This window comes from Triticum aestivum, chromosome 2B (assembly GCF_018294505.1).
Source record: "Triticum aestivum cultivar Chinese Spring chromosome 2B, IWGSC CS RefSeq v2.1, whole genome shotgun sequence".
Classification (NCBI taxonomy): domain Eukaryota; kingdom Viridiplantae; phylum Streptophyta; class Magnoliopsida; order Poales; family Poaceae; genus Triticum; species Triticum aestivum.
In genome coordinates this window covers 515,449,891-515,461,728 of record NC_057798.1, presented here as the reverse complement: position 1 = coordinate 515,461,728, position 11,838 = coordinate 515,449,891, and the positions used below count along the sequence as shown (strand labels likewise).

Here is an 11,838-nt window from a genome sequence, read left to right as displayed (position 1 = left end):
CATGGTGCAACTATTTTCCCTTGCTTGTCAGGAGATAAAACTCTTCTTAGGGTGTGTGCATACTGCAAAGTACCGAGCGCAAAAGACATCTCAGAGTGTTACCTCTCCTAGAAAAGAATCTGAGAGTAAGCAGATACCCACCACCCATGGCAAGCCGAGGCTGCACCCCGCCGAGCGACACAAGACAACCCAACGCTCCCAAGCCTAGCGAAACACGTCCAGCAGGGGCGTTGCTTGCTTGTTCCGGTGGGCAAAACATTTTGGACAGGCCCCAGTGGGCAGGGTCCGCGTCTTCTCACCCCTCGCCTATTTAAGGCGGGACACACCCACCTCACTTGCCCAGAAGTTGCCCCGCCCCCTCCTCGACCCCCCTCCCCTCGGATGCCCTTGCGCTCCACACTCCGCTCTCGGTCCCTCCGAACCCTCCCGTCGCAGCGCAGCCGCGGCGGCCGGCCATGGCAGAGTAAGTGACCCGCGCTTGTGCTCTGTTTTTACTCTCTGACTCGGTCTCTCTCCTACTTTTCTGCTGCTCGGGATCCTTTTTGTTTTATTTTCTCACGTGCTCTGGTCTGGTGGCATTTTCTGCTTCTGGGGTCTGGGTTTCGGTTTGATCCGGAGGGGCGTCGCGATTGATCAGCGAGCGGTGGATTCCGGTAGGTGGTTTTTGGAGAAGATCGGATGGTGATGACGTGGGAGAGGAGATGTCGGTCTGACGGGGCGATGAGTGCGAGATCGTCGGGGAGCAAGATCGGTGCGAGGGCGCCGCTGACGTGATTCAGAGCCTTCCCCCCGAAGGAAGCAGAGGAGTTCCCGAAAAAAGAGAGGAGTGTGAGGCTTCGCACCGCCGGCGTGAATCCGGCCCGGCTTTACTCGTTGTTGCAGCGGCAGTGCAGGGGTTTCGTGGTCTGCTGAGGTGATGGTGGAGCCCTGGAGGAGGCAGAGAAGCAGAGAAGGGTAGCGCCTCCGCGCCGCCGTCGCGAACCCGGCCCGGTTCTGCTCGTCGTTGCAGCGGCGGTGGAGCAGGGGTTTCACGATCGATCTGCTTGAGGTGGTGGTGGAGGAGGAAGCAGAGAAGGGTTCCGTTCCGTTTTGCTCTGTTCTGTTTAGTGGAGACTGCTCTCATCTCGCGGTCGCAGCTGTCTGTCAGACTGTGACAGAGCAGAGCAGAGATCGCAGATTTTGTGCTGTGGATCGTCGAGTTGCATCACACCTCGTTGGAAACTCCTTCAGTTTAGCCTCAGCTTGCTTGTAGTGGCACACAAATGACAGCTGCAGGTTTAAGAACAGAGCGCCGTGGTAAAATTCCAGCTTCCAGTGCTTCTTGCTGGAAACTGTTCGTGGCTTTCTGCGCCTGACCATGATTCCACATGTTGTTTAAATCATTGGTTTCTGCGCCTGGGCATGCTCTGCAATCTGCATTAGTCTCATCTTTCTTCTGAAACAGAGTTCAGTAATCTATATCTGTCTTTGGCTTAATATACGTTGAAAATAGCAATGCAAGTCTGGAAATAATCATTTATCTCTCAAATTTATTGAGAATTACTATTTACTAGTACATAATTAATTATCTGCATTCCTACGATTTTTCCGAGTTAGTGAGCAGTGACTGTTCTTGAATAGTTGGCTTTAAGTTCATGGCAGTTAATATCCTCTGACTGAACCTAGAATTCATATAGATGACTGTCTGTGTAAAAATTCTTTCATACATTTCCATTTAGCTTAGTTGCTACATTTGTGAATCTAGAAAAAGATAGATAGTGTTTTGTTGAAACAAATGGGATCTGTATCATGTATAATTAATTGAATTTGTTATCTCACAGATTCTTCAGGTCATTGATCGTTACTGCCAAGACAATTGCTACCATGATAATTCATCCCTCGCTTTGCAAGATTGAGGAATTGCTTGCATGGATGGAGTGCCCAAATTGCAAATACCGCATTGATAATACTGATGTAAGTACCATCCACTCTTTGCGTTTACTTTTATGCTCGGTTCTCTTGTAATCCCCCCCCCCCCCCCCCCCCCCCCCGCCCATAAAAATCTGGTGCATCTTGTACTCCCTCCGTTCCTGATTTCTGGGCATCTTGTGGTTGCACTTCATGCTTTGTGTTGCAGGTTTTATCACAGTGGCCAGGCCTCCCTGCTGGTGTTAAATTCGATCCAACTGATCTCGAACTGCTTGAACATTTAGAAGGAAAGGTTGGCAGGGTAGCGTCCCATGTACTAATAGATGATTTTATTCCAACCATAAAGGAGGCCCAAGGAATCTGCTATACACATCCGGAAAATCTCCCTGGTACATGATTCTTACTTGGACTTGCTATCAGGGCCTTCTGAATTAAATACTTATACCATGAAGAGTAATTCTTGGTAGTTAACTCATGTACCCCTGTAGGTATCAAGATGGACGGGAGCACCGGTCACTTCTTCCACAAAGTATCCAATGCATACGTTGTTGGCAAGCGTAAGCGTCGCAAGATTAGCAACAGTGACCACACTGTTTGTGATGAGAATCTCAGATGGCACAAGACTGGAAAATCCAGATCTATCTTAGATAATAACGGTGTCATAAAAGGGTGGAAGAAAATATTGGTTCTTTACATAGGTTATCGGAAAGGAGGTGGCAAGACAGAGAAAACTAATTGGAGAATGCATCAGTACCACCTTGGGGTAGATCAAGATGAAAAGCAGGAGGAGCTTGTTGTTTCCAAAGTCTTTTATCAGGTGCAGTCAATGAATGCTGGGCAGTCTCTAGTGTGCGGTGTTAATGAAGAATTCGATTCATTTGCTGGGGAAGACGATCCTACAACCCCAATGACATACCCTCTGCAGACTCGTTGCCCAAACGGCAGCCCATCCGGAACCGAGCAGAATCAGGTACATCTTCTTTGCCTATGTGAAAACTTCTGTCTAACTTTATGGATCATATGAAGCTTCAGTTTTCCTATATACAGTTCATGAAATAAATCCTATGTACATCCAATGAACTCTGTTTGTAGGATTCCTTCTCAGAGTATTGGATTAATAGTACTGATCTGTTGGTGAATTACTGGGATTCCTGAAACAAGGCCTTGCAATACTAGAATCCCACTGTTGCAATTCCTTCTCAGCTGTATACTGCACAAAAATTTATAAGATGCCCCTACTACAGAGGAGAATTTCCTCTGCTTGCAAGAGTGCATCCAACAGTCTCACAAATACTATATCACAAGCTTTCAAGTCCTCTATGTAAAGATTCATGCTTAGCAACATAAGAGCAGCATATCATCAACAGTCTCACATTATGCATTCTTCCTCCTAAATTAACACTGTGCATACATTCAGCAGTCAGCACTTAGCAGAGTACAATGTCACCTTGTAAATTGGCACAGCTCCTGCATCTCACTGTTATTCATGTTACCGCTGCCACTGTGATAGGAGGAGGGAGAGTCCCGCGTGTCTACAGTTCGGGAAGCGGGGGAATGGCTCGCTGGAAGCTCGTCGCATGCCATGGATGACGCAGCGGTGTCTGGCCTGGATGAACACCTGTCACACGGCAGAATCCCGGAGGAGGCGCTCCTGGGGTTCCCCGACCTCGGAATGCCTCCGGATGTCTCCCTTCTCACCGTAAGTGCACCGATTGCCGCCACATTTCGTTTCCCGGTGTATATATATTTCTCATGGCTCATTGGCTCATCACCTTGTCTCTGCGTGTTTGCGGCAGGACATGCAGTTGGGGTCGCAGGATAGCATGGAGATGTGGCTGGTTAGCGTGTTAACAGAGGATGAGGGGGTATTTGAAGCAGCGGAGCAACGAGAAGAGGCTGGTTTTTCTCCGTGATGTAGTAGTACTCCCTCCGTCCGGAAATACTTGTCATCAAAATAAATAAAAGGGGATGTATCTAGATACATCCCTTTTTGTCCGTTTTGATGACAAGTATTTTCGGACGGAGGAAGTATGTTGTATCTCTGTGCATGAGTGATGGATCTCCGAGAAAAATTTGTATATGATCCTGGAGCTTGCCAACTGAACGTAGCTCGGCTATGTTTAATGTTTGTAGTAATAGCAGTCATTTATTTTCAAATGTAAATGTGGGAGGACCGCTCCCAATTTTATAGCCATGAAAGTCTGAATGATATACAACAGCAGTCAGTCCTTTGAAACTTATCAAACCCACAACGCACCGAGTACTTGTTCCTGAATACCTGACCAAATATGCTCGCCAAAGAAAACATATGTCATTTCGGAGGAAACAAAGCCAAGTATATATAGATCATTCTGGAGATCTGACATACCTGACATAGTTCACTCCTCATTCTTCTTCTCCTTCTCCTTACTCATCCTGATGCGCAGAGAGCGGCGAGGCGGTGGAGGCTGTGGGATGTAGTCTTCTACCATAATTGGCATGGTCATGTCGCCCGGCTGTGGGATCGCCGGGGCCACCACCATCGCGAGGTCATTGTCAGGCACCACCACCACCATGGTGAGGGCATCTTCAGGCAGCACCATCGCTAGGTCATCTTCAGCCACCACCATCTCTTGCCCATCATCAGCCACCACCGCTGCTACGTCATCCTCAGCCACCACTATCTGTTGCCCATCGTCAGCCTGCACCTCCTCATCCCCACTCTGCTCCTCTTCGTCCCCACTCCATTCCGGATCATCCTCGCTGCTACTTTTGATGCAGCCAGAGTTGCTGCAACTTTGGTTGTAGCCAGAGTCGATGCTGATGCTCCCATTGCCTGACCAAATGCAACAATGACCGTTAACAATCAATGTGAGACAAAGCAAAATATAGAGGAAGAAGAGGCAGAATGTACTGGCATCATCGTCATCCTGGTAGCGCATGCGACACATAGTCGTGTTGAACACCTTCACGGTGAGCATGGCGTCGCCGTCGTACTTGAAGAGAAGGAAGTACCCGTGCCGCAGGTCGTAGGCACGGTAGAACTGCTCCCAGCCACGACACAGGTACATGTGGCCGTACCTGATCACCAACTCCATGTCCCAAAGCCTGCGAAGCCCGCTGCCGGCCTGTCGCAGCTTCACATTCTTTGACCGATGGCCATCCAGCATCATCATAAAAGTGTCAGGCAGCCTCTGCATATTGGGACAAGGAGTGATGTAGCAAACAACAGAGTTATCATAATGAGATGGGTGAAGGGGAGATCTCTCCTTTTATATACCTGCCTCTTGGAGGAAGTCTCAAGTATGATACTGAAGAACTCAGAAGCATCCAACTCGTACTCCGGTGTGACAGAGCAGAGCCTGCGGTGACGGCCTCTCCCCATCTCTAATAAGGAGCAGAAGAGACCAATTAGTATCTAGAAGCATATCTATAAACATAGAGCCAAGTTTCTAGACATGAAAGAAAACTGAGAAAAAAAGCAATGCATTTGTGCTCAACAACATCAACAACACTTAATTAATTTGGTAGGTTAGTTGGCAATGGCAATTGACACCCTTCAAAACTAGGGATTATCTTCTTCTTCTTCTTCTTGATTGTTAATTCCTAAGGTGGAAGCAACTCTGGTTGGCAATATATAGTTGAAGTTACCAAGAGCTTGTTATCACTTTTCGCGGCAAATTGGTACTACATTTCCAGGCATATAAGGCAAATAAGCAGGGGAGGAGGTGTGGGGAGTGAGTCCTTCCTTTCTTGGTGGTAGAGCAACAACCAGCCAGCCAAACCACCAGTACCCAAGCTAACCACACACACACATACAAACATATTCTCTAATTCCCCTTGCACAACACAAAGATAGATAGATACTCCTAGATTATTTCCATGGTGCTGATGCCGATGCTGATGATGCATGGTGAGACAGAGACAGAGAAGAATATGAAGAGGAAGAGGAAGATCACAACTCCCTTTATGTGAGCATAATGACTACTAGAGAGGAGAGGAGTAGTACCCCACACCCTTTCCAACTCCCTCCCCTGTTTGCTTGCTTGCTTGCCACTTTACAATCGTTTGCATTGCACTACACACTCACCCTCAGCTCATCACCACTGATGAATTGCAATCTAGCTCATCATGACCATGACACTCTCACACATTGTACTACTATTCAACAATTCAAATTAATCAGTTGTTGACAACCTAAGAAGAGGGGAACACTGCTTGCTTGATCAGCCAATCTCAGTGAGTGAATCAATCAATCAATATAATGAATTTAATCACATAACAATGTCAAATTTCAGACAAACATTTGTTTGTACACCTGACAAATTTTACACTGGCCACCAGTTCCCAATCATCAATAATCAATCAGTTTGAACAGAGCAAATGATAAACCTAAACTAAACCAAACCTAAACTAAACCAAACCTAAAGTAAACCTAAACTAAAGTGAACCTAAACTAAACCAAACATAAAGTAAACCTAAACTAAACTTAAAATACAGAAACAAAAATAGAAAAAAATAAAAGAGGTCTCATCGCCGGGTGAGGAGGGGGCGCCGGAGGGGTGGGGCGGCCGCGGTGGTGGAGGAGAGGGGCGCCAGGGCGGCTGGGTGGAGGAGGGGGCGTCGGAGCGGCGGGGCGGCCGTGGTGGAGGAGGGGGCACCGGAGTGGCAGGGCGCCGCGGTGGTGGAGCAGAGGGGCGCCGGGGCTGCCGGGTGGAGGAGGGGGCGCCGGAGCGGCGGGGCGGCCGCGGTGGTGGAGCAGAGGGCGTCGGGCTGCCGGGGTGGAGGAGGGGGTGCCGCGGCTACGTGGGTGGCGTGGGGCGGCGGCGGCTCGGGCACGGGGCGGCGCGGCGCGACGACGGGGATGGTGCTGGGCAGGGAAGGGGGTCACCGGGGCTGCTGGGGTGGCGCGGCGACAATGGTGGCGCGGGGCGGCGGCGACACGGGGGCGGGGTGGCGTGGGGCGGCGGCGGCTCGGGCGCGGGCGGAGAGAGAGAGAGGGGACATATAGAGATGTGCGCGGGCGGGCGTCGATGGATTTTAGTTAGGACACGGTTCTTTGTCGTCTGCTAGCAGACGGCAAAGATCCTAGCTAACAGACGTTAATTTGCCCACATTCTTTGCCGTCAGCTAGCGGACGGCAAAGAAAGTGTCTCTTAGGTGTTACTCGTTAGTGGGCACCCTCATTATTTGCTGTCCTCTAGCGGACGGCAAATTTTCTATGCCGTCCTCTAGCGGACTGCACAAGGTTGGCTGACAACAAACATGATCTTTGCCGTCAGCAACATCTTTGCCGTCAGCTTCTATTAAGTTGAGGGCAAAGACCTTCTTTGCCGTCAGCTAGCAGACGGCAAAGATCTAGCTGACGGCAAAGATCCTGATTCCAGTAGTGCTCCCTGATTTTTTTCTCCACGAAAGTGAATATATAGAGTTGGAGTTGACGTTGGTGGAGCTTCAGGGGGCCCATGAGGCAGGTGGCGCGCCCTAGGGGGGGTGCCCCCACCCTCGTGGATAGGGTGTGGGCCCCTGACGTTGATTCGTTTGCCAATATTTTTTATTAATTCTGAAAAGTTGCTCTGTGGATTTTCAGGTCATTCCGAGAACTTCTATTTCTGCACCAAAATAACACCATGGCAGTTCTGCTGAAAACAGTGTCAGTCCGGGTTAGTTCCATTCAAATCATGCAAGTTAGAGTCCAAAACAAGGGCAAAAGTGTTTGGAAAAGTAGATACGACGGAGACGTATCAACTCCCCCAAGCTTAAACCTTTGCTTGTCCTCAAGCAATTCAATTGATAAACTGAAAGTGATAAAGAAAAACTTTTACAAACTCTGTTTGCTCTTGTTGTTGCAAATATGCAAAGCCGGCATTCAAGTTTTTAGCAAAGATTATGAACTAACCATATTCACAATAACACCTAGGTCTCATGTTTACTCATATCAATAGCATTATCAACTAGCGAGCAATAATAATAAATCTCGGATGACAACACTTTCTCAAAACAATCATAATATGATATAACAAGATGGTATCTTGCTAGCCCTTTCTGAGACCGCAAAACATAAATGCAGAGCATCTTTAAAGGTCAAGGACTGACTAAGCATTGTAATTCATGGTAAAAGAGATCCAGTCATAGTCATACCCAATATAAATTAACAGTAATGCATGCAAATGACAGTGGTGCTCTCCAACGGGTGCTTTTTAATAAGAGGGTGATGACTCAACATAAAAGTAAATAGATAGGCCCTTCGCAGAGGGAAGCAGGGATTTGTAGAGGTGCCAGAGCTCGATTTTGAAATTGGGATAAATAACATTTTGAGCGGTATACTTTAACTGTCAACATAACAACTGAGAGATCTCGATATCTTCCATGCTACACACATTATAGGCGGTTCCCAAATAGAATGGTAAAGTTTATACTCCCCCTCCACCAACAAGCATCAATCCATGGCTTTCCTGAAACAACGGGTGCCTCCAACTAACAAAAATCCTGGGGGAGTTTTGTTTAATTGTTTTGATTTGATTTGAGCATGGGACTGGGCATCCCGGTGACCAGCCATTTTCTCGTGAATGAGGAGCAGAGTCCACTCCTCTTGAGAATAACCATCCTAACATGGAAGATACAGACAATCCTAGTTGATACATGAGTTGCTCGAGCATACAAAACAGAATTTCATTTGAAGGTTTGGAGGTTGGCACATAAAAATTTACTTGGAACGGAAGGTAAATACCGCATATAGGAAGGTATGGTGGACTCATATGGAATAAATTTGGGTTTATGGAATTTGGATGCACAAGCAGTATTCCCGCTTAGTACAGGTGAAGGCTAGAAAGAGACTAGGAAGCGACCAACTTAGAGAGCGACAATAGTCATGAACATGCATTAAAATTAATCAACATCGAGTGCAAGCATGAGTGGGATATAATCCACCATGAACATAAATATCGTGAAGGCTATGTTGATTTTGTTTCAACTATATGCGTGAACATGTGCCAAGTCAAGTCACTCGAATCATTCAAAGGAGGATACCACCCTATCATACCACATCACAACCATTTTAATAGCATGTTGGCACGCAAGGTAAACCATTATAAACTCCTAGCTAATTAAGCATGGCATAAGCAACTATAATCTCTAATTGTCATTGTAAACATGTTTATTCATAATAGGCTGAATCAGGAACGATGAACTAATCATATTTACAAAAAAAAGAGAGGTCGAGTTCATACCAGCTTCTCTCATCTCAATCAGTCCATCATATATCGTCATTATTGCCTTTCACTTGCATGACCGAACGGTGTGTATAATAATAATAGTGCATGTGCATTGGACTAAGCTGGAATCTGCAAGCATTCAATTCAAGGGAGAAGACAAGGTAATATGGGCTCTTGGTTAAATCAACAATAATGCATATGAGAGGCACTTAACATTTTCATTATGGTCTTCTCCTCTCGACCCCCAAAGAAAAGAAAAGAAATAAAACTATTTACACGGGAAAGCTCCCAACAAGCAAAAGAAGAACGAGACATCTTTTTGGTTTTTCTTTTTAATTATTACTACTACACGCATGGAAAGTAAACTAACTAACTTTTTTGGTTTTTCTTAAGGTTTATCAAACACACAAGAAGAAAGCAAGAAAGAAAATAAACTAGCATGGATAGTACAATGGAAAAAGTATGAGCACCGACAACTAGAATGAGTGTGTGAACATGAATGTAATGTCGGTGAGAAATACGTACTCCCCCAAGCTTAGGATTTTGGCATAAGTTGGTCTATGCCCAGGGATGGCCTGGCGGATATCCGAAGTTGTAACCGGGGTCGTACTGAGATGTGTCATCTGACTGCCACTGGCTGGCGATCTCCTCCGGATCCCACTGATAACAGGATGGTCGATAAGAGTCAAGTGGTGGTTCTGGCTCAGGCTCTGGAGCTGATGTCTGGCCCCGGAATGCATAAACGGCCTCCGGCAAGACGAGGTAAGGCCTGCAGTTAAGTCAAACAAAGAGGGTGCAGGCAGGATAATAGTCTCACTGTGATTTTTATGAAATCTCAAACTATACTTAAGCATCTTCTCATCATTTTTAACAACAAACTCATGCACTACCATGCTATTATAATCTAGAAAGATAGGGGGCAACAGCTTTTCCTCTTTCTCATAATGCCTAATAGGTATCTTGAAGTATTCAGCAAGGCGTGAAGCATAGATACCTCCAAAGATGGGGCCCTTTGTACGATTCAAACTTAATCGTTTAGCAATAATAGTGCCCATACTAACAGAGTTGTCACGAAATAAAGCATGGAACAAAATAATAATATCAGGAACACTAAGGTTTCCACAGTTTCTGCGACCAATTAAGCATCGACTAGCAAATATTGTGAAGTAGCGTAAAACAGGAAATTGTATGCTAGTAATTCTTGCATCGGAAACCTTCCTCGTTTGCCCTATAGTAATATTATCAATAAATCCATCCACATCTTTACGACGTGGTTCCTCTAAGCTTCCCTCGAAGGGTATCTTGCAAACCGCATAAAATTCATATAATGACATCTCCTTAGTCTAATCATATAAATGAAACTCTACGAAAGGAGGTGATTTCTTAGGATGAAAGTAATTTTTTTGCATGAAAGTATTAGTGAGTAGGAGATACTGATCGAGTTGGTCATGGAGGAAGTCAGTGAGGCCCGCATTATCAGCCAAAGAATAAAAATCATCATGAATACCGGCTTCTTTGAAGAAATCATTACAAGGCCATTCACACGGCCGAACTTCCGTGACGCGAGGGAGATTATACTTGGGCTTCTTATTCTCCTTACTTTGTTTCTCCTTTGAGCTTTGGCTAGAAGAGCCCCTCAAAAATCTCTTCATCTTTTTCTGAAAATTTCTGAAATTTCTAGTGACTCAAAATAAAAGTGAACCAAACTCAACAAGATTGATAGCAACTACTCCCACAAGTTCCTAGAGGCTATATCATGCATTAGAATTACTTGGGACCTTATAAATTTAACATGCAAGCTCAAGAACAGGGTCACCCAGGCAACAAAAATTTGCAATGAATAAAGCGCTAGAACAAAAACTAATTGGACCATTGGAAGAGTCACATACCAAAGAACAATCCCCCAAAGCAGTTTTGTGAATGGAGCTTTGCGCAAGGAGATTGAAAATGGCAGCAAGATGAGCTAGAACTCGTGCTTGAGCTGGATAGTGATTTTTTGGGGAGGAAGAAGAAGTGCATGGGTGCAGGAATAAGTGGAGGGGGGCCACCATGGGCCCACGAGGCAGGGGGTGCACCCAGGGCGGTAGGGCGCGCCCCTGACCGTCGTGGCCAGGTGCCAGCTCCCCTTGCTGTGTTCTCAGTGCCAGATATTCTCAAATATTCAAGATAAAAACATATTAAATTTGCAGGGCATTTGGAGAACTTTTATTTTCGGGGTATTTTTTTATTGCATGGATAATTCAGAAAACAGACAGAAAATACTATTTTTGCTTTATTTATTCCAAATAACAGAAAGTAAAAAGAGGGTAGAGAAGGTTGTGCCTTCTAAATTCATCCATCTCATGATCATCAAAAGGAATCCACTAACAAGGTTGATCAAGTCTTGTTAACGAACTCATTCCGAATAACATGAAACCGGAAAAATTCGAATAACACTAGGTTACCTCAACGGGGATATGCACATCCCCAATAATAAGAATATCATATTTCTTCTTGACAGTAGGAAGAGGAAATTCAAAACCTCCAATGATAATTGATGGAATTTTTCCAATAGAGTTGATACTATGAACTTGAGGTTGTTTCCTCGGAAAGTGTACCGTATGCTCATTACCCTTAATATGAAAAGTGACATTACCTTTGTTGCAATCAATAACAGCCCCTGCAGTATTCAAAAAGGGTCTACCAAGGATAATCGACATACTATCGTCCTCGGAGATATCAAGGATAACAAAGTCTA

General features: G+C 45.7%; 1 protein-coding gene across 1 annotated transcript; it reads left to right on the top strand.

Annotated features, from left to right (window-relative positions):
• Positions 1-357: 357 nt before the first annotated feature.
• Positions 358-4,131, top strand: LOC123041536 (NAC domain-containing protein 73). The gene is made up of 6 exons (XM_044464135.1): positions 358-463; positions 1,821-1,953; positions 2,117-2,297; positions 2,397-2,878; positions 3,419-3,607; positions 3,705-4,131. The coding sequence occupies exons 1-6, from the start codon at positions 456-458 to the stop codon at positions 3,819-3,821; spliced, it is 1,110 nt and encodes a 369-aa protein (XP_044320070.1). The 5' UTR covers positions 358-455; the 3' UTR covers positions 3,822-4,131.
• The last annotated feature ends 7,707 nt before the right edge of the window (positions 4,132-11,838 follow it).

Bases quoted from the DNA above. Each gene is read 5' to 3' on its own strand.
- LOC123041536 (XM_044464135.1), top strand. The intron at 2,298-2,396 runs GTACATGATTCT...GTACCCCTGTAG, and splicing joins ACATCCGGAAAATCTCCCTG to GTATCAAGATGGACGGGAGC. The intron at 2,879-3,418 runs GTACATCTTCTT...CCACTGTGATAG, and splicing joins CCGGAACCGAGCAGAATCAG to GAGGAGGGAGAGTCCCGCGT.